This window comes from Schistocerca piceifrons, chromosome X (assembly GCF_021461385.2).
Source record: "Schistocerca piceifrons isolate TAMUIC-IGC-003096 chromosome X, iqSchPice1.1, whole genome shotgun sequence".
Lineage (NCBI taxonomy): Eukaryota > Metazoa > Arthropoda > Insecta > Orthoptera > Acrididae > Schistocerca > Schistocerca piceifrons.
In genome coordinates this window covers 185134455-185147388 of record NC_060149.1, presented here as the reverse complement: position 1 = coordinate 185147388, position 12934 = coordinate 185134455, and the positions used below count along the sequence as shown (strand labels likewise).

General features: G+C 42.9%; 1 protein-coding gene across 1 annotated transcript in view; it reads right to left on the bottom strand.

Moving 5' to 3' along the window:
* Positions 1 to 11290, bottom strand: part of LOC124722241 — a 125660-nt gene extending 114370 nt beyond the window's left edge. The window contains exon 1 of the mRNA XM_047247432.1: positions 11116 to 11290. Within this exon, the coding sequence (XP_047103388.1) occupies positions 11116 to 11290 (175 nt within the window). The remainder of the gene's footprint in view (positions 1 to 11115) is intronic.
* Positions 11291 to 12934: the final 1644 nt, after the last annotated feature.

Sequence of the window (12934 nt, the reverse complement as noted above, 5' to 3'; positions counted from 1 at the left end):
AGACCTCTCTGCCGAAGCATACTATTCGCCGTTTTCCTCGATGCAATACGTCAAGTGGATACTGCAAGGGCAGATGCCAGTTGCCGTGCAATAATAGGGCGGTACCATTGTCCTCTTACAGCCAAATAACGGCCTTTTCTTTCTGATGTCACACGTGGTCGGGCCTCTCATGATCTTTGGGATACTATAAACTGTCACCACATTCGAAAAACAACAGAACGATTCACATTAAGCCATGGGGCCACATCAATTTGCGACCGTCCTGCTTCCATTTTTCCTACGCCTCTCCACTGCAGCGAGTCTAACAGGCGTCTTTTCTGTGCCATATTGCAGCGTCTGTGTCTGTGTACACAGCGATTGTGGATGTGGGGCTATCCGAAAAACACTGTCCCGTTTGATGGGTGCCCTGACGTCATCGCTGGCGTGGTTGTCTGTTGACCGGAACACCATCTTCCGAGCAGAACACGATCGTACGGACATCTGCCTATAGTTGGTGTGACTATATCGTGACTTAGACACATGACGGAGAAACAGAGGTTTGTTGCTTTAATTTTGGACACCAACGTATGTAACTGACAAGGTATTGATTAAAGTTCTCAACTTAGTTGTGTACCATCGAGAGCTTGCATGCATTTAAACACGCACTCAATTAAACTCGTCTGAAGTCGTCACTCGCTTCCCACCGGAGATGGATGCTGGCACTCGTAAGATCTGCAATGCGACCTACTGTGACTTAAGCTCCACGACCTGTCTTTCTCGTGGGCCTCAGTGAAGTACCTCGCGACACATAAAACGACTGAGCTTGTCGATCCTACTCTCGTTCATAGGGGACAGTGCTATATAGTCAGTTCCACGATAAAGTGTACGCCGTTATCTATTATAAATATTTGTTTACATGAAAATACCTGTTATTGCTAATTACACATTTACCTAATAGTTAATCCAATCCTTGTCATTATCGATTGTAGCTTGGCACCTTTTTGGCAGGCTTTTCCCCAGTTATTGTCTCGGTAACGATCTTCATATCGTCCTGATTTTGTATGACAACAGTTTCAAAGTTATACTGGCTTTTCTTTAAGCTTCATCTTAATGTATGACCATCATTATAGATCGGATTTGCATCCGGAGACTACGCAGGCCAATCCATCTTGGACACCCAATTGTCTAGTTTCTATGCTGTACAGAGACAGCTGCAATCTTTCAGATCATTATTCTGTTGAAGCACCCAGTTTCACTAGTTCGAATAAAATAGCTTCTTAACGGACCACATTGAAATATTTGATAAATAATGCACATTTTTTCAGCGCTCATTTTAAACTGCAAGCGACGAAACAAAACGTTCGACTCTCACACTGTTTAAAAAAAATGGCTCCGAGCACTATGGGACTTAACACCTGAGGTCATCAGTCCCCTAGAACTTAGAACTACTTAAACCTAACTAACCTAAGAATATCACACACATCCATGCCCGAGGCAGAATTCGAACCTGCGACCGTAGCGGTCGCACGGTTCCAGGTTGAAGCGCCTAGAACCGCTCGGCCACACCGGCCGGTCACACTGCTTACCTATACACTGTGCAAAAGCGCTTTGAGTACAAATTCGAGACCACTACCAGATATGTTGAGAGAGGAGAAGTTACTCTCTCACCTATTTACCGTATACGGAAAATTGTTAAAGAACTTGCTACAACCTGACACACCTAGAGCGAGACTCTAGAAAGTTAAAGGCCTGAGTAGACGTTGATAGAGCCTGGTAGGGCGCTAAGAGCATGAGGTACTTTCATTGTTCTTAGTCATAGTAACGGAAGTTGAAAGCCATCCCTCAGTAAATCTTGCCGGAGAGGCTCACAGCCGTACAGGGCAGATAGAGCAGCCCCTCACCGAGACAGGTCTCCAGTAGAACAACGCTGCAGTATCTGCATTGGCGCCACCGATGGCTGGGCTGCGGTCAATGGACTAAAGGAATGTGTCTACACAATGGAGTCGTAAAACGGGCATTGTGTGCAGAGACACATGTAATAAAAATTCACAAGTTTTCTTGTTCACCGATACTGCAAATATGCCTGTGGCCTATTTCCATTGGCCACCTCGGTTGTATAAGAAACTGTGGCGTCTGAGAAACTTTTAAGAGATAGAATCTGTATTACACGTCACAGCTAGCACTGACAAGCTCAAATGCAAGGACAGTTTACATAAATATCTTCTAGATTGTATCTGTTCACTTTTTGCCATGGGAAGCGACGCAACATCGGAGAAGATCATCTTCCCCCTCTACGAAAACTTAAAAAAGCCAGAATTGGTGGTTTCCTGTTTTTTCAGAGACGCAAGTTGAACTCTTGCCCTGGTTCGACATGAGTTTGTGTTGTCGTGTGGGAGGAGAGTTTAGCGCCTCTAGAGCCCTATGACTGGCTCAAGACGGCGTGAAGGCGGTGTCGTCGCGCACTTTGCGGGAAAACGGATTATTTTTTTCTTTTTCTGGAGAGGTGTGAGGCACTCGGGTGCTGGACTCTGGTCTGGTAAGAGCACCTTCTGGTCGATGCTCTGGATGTGTCGTAGGTACTTGCGATCTGTCCTTAGACCGACTTCACGTGTGAGTAGTTTAGACTGCGGAGTTGGTTCAAATGGCTCTGAGCACTATGGGACCTAACTTCTAAGATCATCAGTACCCTAGAACTTAGAACTACTTAAACCTAACTAACCTAAGGACATCACACACATCCATGCCCGAGGCAGGATTCGAACCTGCGACCGTGGCGGTCTCGCGGTTCCAGACTGTAGCGCCTAGAACCGCACGGAGTCTGTGGTGAAATTCTTACTGTACCCACAGCGTGACTTTAAACGTCTCGGATTACTCGTTTGCTGAAGGTACTTATTCGTTTTTTGGTTTACCAGTCTTGACGTTTGGTGTCCTCGTGAGTTCTGTCGCATAAGTGAGCCAAATTGGTCCTTGGTACGACCAGCGTACGGGTGTGTCACACACTGAAAGATCGTGATATCAGAGCTCTGGTAGACAGTAAATTGCGATCCGTATGCCTAATCGCTAGGCTGTGAGATTTTTGCATTTCTTTCGTGGCCGCGATCGATTCACAGGTGCCACGTCACGTCTCGCCTCCGCCGCACACATCTCGCCAGCTGCAAGTTACACCGCCGCATGAAGCAAACAGGGTAACGTACTGCTGCGGCCTAGTCAGGGCGTACAGATAATCGCCACTAGCTCGCAGCTGCACCGACAAAGAGAAACTTCTGAAGATTAGAACAATCAAAGCCTGCTCAGCGTCAGATCAATTCAGGTTGCGTTATCCACATTATTAGGGCCAGAGTACTTGACTCACTTCTGCCACCTTAGGATCCTTGTCCATTGTGGTCTTAAACCACCTGTTAGTTGTTTACAATATTCACTCAATAACTTGTTTAACATAATTTATGTCTGTTTTTTTTTTTTAAATAAATGTTGTTAGAACTCTAGTAAATTTTGCACACATTCTCAGTCGTTTTATATAGTCCCCACAGCGTTAAGTCGCAATGTCGCTGCGAACATTACATTTAAAATTATGACGTACACTTCCCCGTGGCACTGACTGTACATCGCTCCTCTCTGCAACTCTGTCTTCGTAAAACTAAACCGATTCGTCACAGTCTTGTATTACCACTACCGCGACCGCTACCGTATCGCATTGGATAATGAAAGAACGAAAACAGAGTATTTTAGCCGAGCGATGTGGAGTACTACCCCTACCGGCTAGGGGAGGATCGACATTTCTGTGGCAACGTATACCATCTGGTTGCGTCACATGTTCAACATTTGTCATCCTCTTTTGGAACATTTGCCGTCAATTGCGGCCCCATGAATCTTGTATTAAATTACTTGTCTCAGTGTTATCTACATCGGTTCGGGGGTTTTTAAGGGTTAATAATAATCACCCTTCATATAAAACATACTAATCATAGGAGCCCCTGATTTCTTCTGACAGAGAACTATTGCTCAGTCACCTAGTTCACCAAATCAATGCCTGCAGCGAGTATATCTTTCTTTCAATATTTGCTACTGTTATCTGAATAAATACTCGTGAAAGTTCTTGGGTACAATTGGCGGTCACTCCTTATCACTGGTTCAAATGGCTCTGAATATTATAGGACTTACCATCTGAGGTCATCAGTCCCCTAGAACTTAGAACTACTTAAACGTAACTAACATAAGGACAGAACACACATCCATGCCTGAGGCAGGATTCGAACCCGCGACCGTAGCAGTCGCGCGGTTCCAGAGTGAAGTGCCTAGAACCACTCAGCCACACCAAAAAAATGGCTCTGAGCACTATGGGGCTTAACTTCTGTGGTCATCAGTCCCCTAGAACTTAGAACTACTTAAACCTAACTAACCTAAGGACATCACACACATCCATCACCGAGGCAGGATTCGAACCTGCGACCGTAGCGGTCGCGCGGTTCCGTACTGAGCGCCTTAACCGCGAGACCACCGCGGCCGGCAGCCACACCAACCGGCCTCTTTATCACTGTTCTAAAATTGTGCTGGTTATTATTCTTCACTCTACACTGGCAATTCTGTGTGGCAAATATTACTTGAATCTTTCTGTAGCAGCTAATATAAAGCACCAAATGTTAAATTTTTGTCTTAAAGCAGTTACACATGTATGTACGTTCCTTACTTGTACCTAACAGTGGAGTAAAACAGTAAATTCTAAGAGTAAATTTCGACATAAATAGTGCAGTAAAATCACTTATGATGGTCAGTGGAAATACAACTCAGATGTACCAGTACTTACATGAAGTACTCCTAAGAAACATAAACAGGAACAACATAATGAGATTACAGCAGCAATAGCGTTGGGGAAATGCTAAAATTATCGATGTAACGTAATTATGTTCCTTAACAGATTAGGTATATTAAACGACCAATAGACGTTATCTACGGAAATTCTTGTAAGAGCTGTGACCCTCAGCTTCTATCGGTTAAAACCCCTGTAGAGAGAGAATTGTTGCAATATGTTGCTGCTGGCTGTCACTACTCTCAGTAACCGTATCAAGCCACTACACACACACACACACACACACACACACACAGAGAGAGAGAGAGAGAGAGAGAGAGAGAGAGAGAGAGAGAGAGAGGGGGGGGGGGGGGGGTTGCACGCACGCTACGAAATGTTGCCTTGAAGTACTCCATTTCTTCTCTCATAACCAATAAAAATGTTACTAATAAGTTTAGAATCGATGACAAATCTGTGCCCGCCCCCCCCACCCCCCAACATTAATAATCAAGAAGTGTAGTTCTAAGTTCTAGGGGACTGATGACCTCAGATGGTAAGTCCTATAATATTCTGTATGATAGTTTGTGTAGCCAAATATCATTCCTAATTGCCTGGAAGGTGCTGTTTTCGGCTCCTTCAGTATCAGTAGGTCTTAGTATCTGCACAATGGGAACTCTCAACTATATTACATCATTGCCCAGTAAAGCAAAGCATAATCACTGTAATTTATTTTTCCCATTTGCGTTTCGCCTTTTTTTGATTCTCTAAGCCATCTTCAGTGGGATCCAGAACGATGCAGTTTTGTTTTCATATCTGTGATATTGGGATTACAAAACAGTACACATTGCGTTTTTTTCTGTAAGTAAGTGATTACTTACAGTTTGTTGGCATCTGCGTTTCTACTCATTTGGTCTGGAGGTCGCATAACCACTTCATTTCCGAAACATAAGCTAATTTTTATATTCCGAACTTCTTCTTCACACTGTTCACCCTGTTTACCTTTATTTTTGTGGTGCACTATTACTCTTTCGTCAGTAGTTATAGATAGATGTTCGAAAACTGCGCTTTTAAAGATTTAAATATTAGAGTTCATTATGTGTTTCCTCCTGTTTGGTTTGCTTCCCTGCAAGTAATTACTTATTTACATGAAGAACGCCACGTGCCTGTTTGATAATCTAATAATAACACATATCAGAACAAAACTGTATCGTTCTATAGCTCTCTGAATATGCCTTAGAATAAAGAAAACGGCGAAACGTGTCTGGGAAAAATAAATTACAGTGTCGCAAGAAAAGGCGGTTTTATTTACAAAACAAATATTTCTGTGCTTGTTGCGAGGATGGCCACGCAAACAAACTTGTTAAACTTGTTAAAGCGTAATCAGTAGTAGTTTTCTTTGAAGGACTGCATTGAAACTTAACAACACTTGCGACATGAAGAGTGTTTAAAAGGTAAGAAGAAATTTATAATTTTGTGTGTTGTATTACTCAGATTTGCACTACTTTTTTGTCACTATCTTCATAAACATGCCTCAAAAATATGTGTACAATGTTATCCATATTGGGTATTTACTCTGTTGTCAGCTGTCAGAAAGGTTACATGTGTTTTGGTAGCATCAACGTTTATTTGTTTTGTATAAAAATAAATTGTGGAATCTGTATTAAGTTTTGTTATAAGAATGCAATAAAGTGTATGAAATTTTTAGAAATGTTAAATATTCCTTTTGGTGAGCCTGTTATGGGTAAACCAAGGGAACACAAGTGGTAGGGCCTACAAACATTTCAAAGCAGGCCTTTAAGGACAGCGGTTTTACAAGCATGGATGAGATTAAAAATGCACAGTTAAGAGGCTATAAACTAACCTGAAGAGACAGTTCCTAAAAGTGTTTCGGGAATTGGAAAAAGCACTGGCATATGTGTATAGTACGTAATTTTGAGGATAACATTGCTGTAGATTAACAAATAAAGTTCTTACCAAAAAATAAAAATTAATATGCGAACGTAACTCGTATGTCAAGCTTTTTTTCTTAGATGTCCAGAATCAGTGTACAATTTTCGAAGGAAATTTCACCAGTGTCTAAGAATAGCTATTGCGCACATGTTTTAAGCACTATATCTTAGAATCAGATGAATAGTGACCGAGATAGAGATTTAGTGTTCCACAAGCATCAAAGGTTTTACGTGATTTTGAAATTGTCTATAACGATGGGTTTCCTCCCAAACTTATTAACTTTCCTTTGTGGCGATTCCAGTAAACCATGCGGTTTATTTTTGCGTTCCTTCCTTATGCGTCCTATTGGGATAGGCTGACGTTTGCATAAATTGCAACCCTTTGAATGGGACTGGTAATATTAGCCAACAGTTCTTTCTGGGTCGCCTCTTTAATACACGCTGTAATAACATTAGAGACGATCGAACGCTTGTTACTCCGCAAATACTTCCTCTTCTTAGTATTCTGCACATTTTCTGGCAATGCTAGACTATTATCCATCACTTTCGGATATCGAAATATATCAGTAAGTACACAAAGTTAACTCACTGACACTGACAATTAAGATCCCGCGAACAGAAACAACGTATATCAGTGCCCGCCGATCTACACCGCTAGACAGGTAACAGGCAACAGATTTTGGTTGCCCCTGTAGGCCGGTGGCAGCTTTCTTCCCTGAAAGGCCACTTCCCCCACCAAAAGCGCTGCTCGCTCTTGAGTTTACAGACAGACTATAGCAGTATAATTCTACATAACTGCTATTTTATAACCTTAGAAAACCTGTGGGGTATGTTAACAAAATTGACGAGAGTTACACAATGCTTCGATGAAGTATGAAATGGAACATATACACTTAGTACATTCTCCTAGAGGTTTCCAATTCACTCAAGATTTATTGTTGCAACGTTGCATATGGAGTACATGAAGTGACTACAATTATAGATCAATAGCACAAGCGGTTCTGAGGCACCAGATATCGACCGGTACTGAAACACCAGTATTATTACGTGGTGTAGCCTCCACGGTCGGTAATACCTGGTTGACTCTGCCGATGGCGAACACTGCGCTGGGATACGTAATGCCCCGCCTGCTAATCCTGATCACGTAGTTCCGTAAGAGCTGTTCGTTGACGTGTCGCACTGGTCGCTTCTCGTGCCATCACGTCCCACGCGTTGTTGATTGCAGATATGTCCTGAGATCGCACTAGCCTGGAAAGTCGCTGCACGTCTTGCACAGCACGTCGAGTTTCGCGGGCACTGTGTGGTAAAGCATTACCGTGTTGGAAAAACACATAATCTTCGTTGAAATAAATGGTTGTAACTCCGTCATAAGCTGTGTCTATTTTGAAACAATCCGTATCGTAAGTATGGCAATACAGGCGATAGCCTATGTACAAAAGTGCCACTGGAGTGATGATCAATGCAACATTATGGCCGACTCAACAACTATAAATAGACGACCTAGGACTGATATTAGAGTACAAACTGTTCCAATATACCGTTGTAGTGCACTATTATATCGTTTGCTGAACAAAAAACCTATCAGATTAACTGTTCGAATAAATAAATAACTCTTATGGAATCACAGGCTCGGAGACCTCGAGGGGCAAACTCAGCCGCCTAACAGGCTCATTTCTCGCAGCACGATAGAGTTGTGTTTTAGGGGTATCTGTTGAGTGCAGGAGAATGTAATGGATGCGGGTATATGGTTCAAATGTCTCTGAGTACGATCGGACTTAACTTGTGAATGTCATCAGTCCCCTAGAACTTAGAACTATTTAAACCTACATCTACATCTACATTTATGCTGCGCAAGCCACCCAACGGTGTGTGGCGGAATGCACTTTACGTGCCACTGTCATTACCTCCCTTTCCTGTTCCAGTCGCGTATTGTTCGCGGGAAGAACGACTGCCGGAAAGCCTCCGTGCGCGCTCGAATCTCTCTAATTTTACACTCATGACCTCCTCGGGAGGTATAAGCAGGGGGAAGCAATATATTCGATATCTCATCCAGAAACACACCCTCTCGAAACCTGGACAGCAAGCTACACCGCGATGCAGAGCGCCTCTCTTGCAGAGTCTGCCACCTGAGTTTGCTAAACATGTCCGTAATACTATCACACTTACCAAATAGCTCTGTGACGAAACGCGCCGCTCCTATTGGGATCTTCTCTATCTCCTCTGTCAACACGACCTGGTACGGATGCCACACTGATGAGCAATACTCAAGTATAGGTCGAACGAGTGTTTTGTAAGCCACCTCCTTTGCTGATGGACTACATTTTCTAAGGATTCTACCAATGAATCTCAACCTGGCCCCAGCCATACCAAGAATTAATTTTATATGATCATTCCACTTCAAATCGTTCCGCACGCATACTCCCAGATATTTTACAGAAGTAACTGCTACCAGTGTTTGTTCCGCTATTATATAATCATGCAATAAAGGATCTTTCTTTCTATGTATTCGCAATACATTACATTTGTCTATGTTAAGGGTCAGTTGCCACTCCATGCATCAAGTGCCTATCCGCTGCAGATCTTCCTGCATTTCGCTGCAATTTTCTTATGCTGCAACTTCTCTGTATACTACAGCATCATCCGCGAAAAGCCGCATGGAACTTCCGACGCTATCTACTAGGTCATTTATATACTGTGAAAAGCAATGGTCTCATAACACTCCCCTGTGGCACGCCAGAGGTTACTTTAACGTCTGTAGACGTATTTCCATTGAGAACAACATGCTGTGTTCTGCTTGCTAAAAACTCTTCAATCCAGCCAAACAGGTGGTCTGATATTCCGTAGGCTCTTACTTTGTTTATCACGCGACAGTGTGGAACTGTATCCAACGCATTCCGGAAGTCAAGGATAATGGCATCTACCTGGGAGCCTGTATCTAATATTTTCTGGGTCTCATGAACAAATAAAGCGAGTTGGGTCTCACACGATCGCTGTTTCCGGAATCCATGTTGATTCCTACAGAATAGATTCTGGGTTTCCAGAAATGACATGATACGCGAGCAAAACACTAACCTAAGGACATCTCACACACCCATGCCCGAAGCAGGAGTCGAACCTGCGACCGTAGCGGTCGCGCGGTTCCAGACTGTAGAGCCCAGAACCGCTCGGTCACACTGGCCGGTAGATGCGGGTATAGTGTACGGTAATATTTGTATTGTATGATGACGAGAGATGGGAGAGGCAGAAACCCAGTGCTGGTAGATACCACACTCTTCTCAAATGGCACCAAGAACCACCAAGTTTATCGTTACAATCCGAAGAACTGATCACCAACACCTCACTCCATTAGATGTTGCAGAAAGGTTTATAATTTATTCCAGAATTTTGTCCCAACGTTTGGTGATCAGGCACTTTATGCCACCATTTCTTCTCCTCTTCCCAGCCAAATATTGGCAGCGAAAATTTCTTTCGCGGCCTGATTTCGTCCGGCTGCCTCTGAGTTGAACGCCAACACAATAGCGCGTGCCTTAGACATCTCCGCTGTGGATGCGGGTAGGTTATCTATAATTAAATGTCACTCCCAGACTGGCAGACGACAGCGTCCTCCTACTGAAATTTATGTCTAACTGGGTGAACATACATAATATGTATATAAAGAGCAGGGTTTTGTTACCTTTTTGAATACGCGACCCCTTTCCGAGTAAAGAAATTCTGGCGACGCCTAGAACCGCAATAAAATTACGTCAGTGATTCTATTGATACCATACCGGCCGAGAAATAAAGTGCACTGTTCAAGGTAGTGACAGCGCTCTCTAGGCAGATAGACACTGAAGCGCCAAAGAGCCTGTTATAGACATGCGATTTAAATACGGAGATATGTAAACTGGCAGAATACGACGCTGCGGTCAGCAACGCCTATATAAGAAAACAAGTGTCAGGCGCAGTTGTTAGATCGGTTATTGATGGTACAACGGCAGGATATCAAAATTTAAATGAGTTTGAACATGGTGCTATAGTCAGTCCACGAGCGATGGAACTCAGAATCTCCGAGTTAGCGATGAAGTGGCATCGCTGCAGCCGGAAAAAAATCCTGCAAGAACGAGACCAACGACGACTGAAGAAAATCGTTCAACGTGACAGAAGTGTAAGCCTTCCTCAAATTGCTGTTGCTTTCAAATGCTGGGCCTACAAAAAGTGTCAGCGTGCGGACCATTGAAGGAAACATCATCGATATGGGCTTTCGGAGCCGAAGGCCCACTCTCCTAGGCTCATTTCACACTGGGACACTTGTGACGGTCACCGGTGACGGTCACTGATAGAGATACATTCGTTTGAATTGGAGCATTCACACCGGGACACTGCACTGAGTCACCGAGTCACGGTGACCCAGCAGTGACTCACCCTCGCCACATGTGACGGACACCGACACCGTGTTCGCTGCGGTCACCGCCGGACATGCATTAGCTTGTATTGGAGTGTTCACACTGGGACAACGATCACAGACACAGCAGTGCAGAGTTGCCAACAGACAGGCAGCCGTTGCTGAGCCCAGTGGTTCTCCACACAGTGCAGCCATGAGTTTAGAGTTCATCAACACAGAAGATTTTATAAGTGAAGTGGAAAGTCGTCCCGTTATTTGGGATATGAAAAGCAATGACTACAGTAACAAAGTCATGAAAATGAAAGCGTGGCAAGAAATTATTACAAAGTTTGTGCCTGATTTCGATGAAAAGAGCATAGATGAAAGAAACAAAATTGGTAAGTTTTATATTCTTTTTTCACTTTAATACCGTATTTTTCGGACCACAAGAATAGCGAAATATATTTTCTACCCCTGTACCAGGCTAGGAGGTTAATAACCTACAAGGAGAAAGCTATCCCTCACCCCTTTTCTTTTGCATTACCAATAGCAAGTGTACTGTTATGCAGTCTCAATGCGAGAAGAATGGACAAAATGGATGAGCGTAGAAAGCATGTACTCACCCCTAAAGGGCGAATGAAAGTAAAATAAAATAAATAGTTTTATTTCAACATTTTCATAACAAAATTAAGGGTACGTGTTTTCGTAGTCTAATAAGGCGCTCCGCCTTATGGTCCGAAAAATACAGTTAAAATATTATTCAAAACAGCAATAATTTATGCATAAGTTGTTACTTCTTGTTCTTCTTCTTCTGCTTTTACGGCCTCATTGGACCACTTCAGTCAATCATTTCTGGTCCTCTTCTTTGGTATTTTCCCCTTCCGAGTGGCCCAGTATCTCTTCATTCGTTCCGATGCTTTTCGTCGTTCCTTATCTGTAAATACCCTTTCCATTGTATGTCGTTTGTCAATTTTTGGTTTAAATTTTATTTCTGTGTCCCTCAACTTCTTTAAATTTGGCGTTTTGTTCTACAAATCATCCAGAGTTATTTCCAGTTCTTCCATATCCTCTCTTATTTCCTTAAGCCATCCTCCTTGTTGTTTCAAATTCCAGAGTTTCTCAATAATTTTCCTTGATAATTTGGTTTCTGGTGTCCTCAGAATGTGACCACAAAAAGAGATCCTTTTCTTTCGTATAGTATCAGTGATGGGCTCCAGTTCTCTGTATACCACTTCATTTGGAACTATCCGCCATTGCCCAGCTTTTTGATATTTCTTATTTATGCATGTTCTAGCAATTCTTCTCTCTACTTTTAAAATTTTGTCAATTCTGTTTTTCTGGGTGACTTTAGTGTTTGGTCCGCGAGAGCTATTTTATTTCGCTCAAGTCCGCCGGTAAACCGGCGAGGACCCCCCTATCCGCCACCTGGGACGCACCACGTCGGAGTATCACCTCTCCGCCTGCTACGACACCGTAGTAGGTTCGTGGATATGTTGTTACTATAATAATGAATTTTATTTATTTACCATAATACTATTGACTTACAAGTTTTTGACACCCGAATGAGAACAGTGCTCGTGCTTGTGTTCTGTTCAATTAGATACACACAACTGTAATACAAAAAAGTGCAGTGTAATTATAATTTTAATTGCAAGTTTTAATCAGTTCAGTGAACGCAACAGTATGGTTTGTTACAGTTAACATGGTAATAATTGAACACTGCACATTTCAAATACAATTCCAATGAACATTTAGGCCTAACGACATTAATGTTCACATAACATTTCTAGCACTTAGATTTTTTGCAGCTGCCATGGCACTTCGCCTTCAGGGCTGATGAAGTAGTTTGCGAAATCTTCT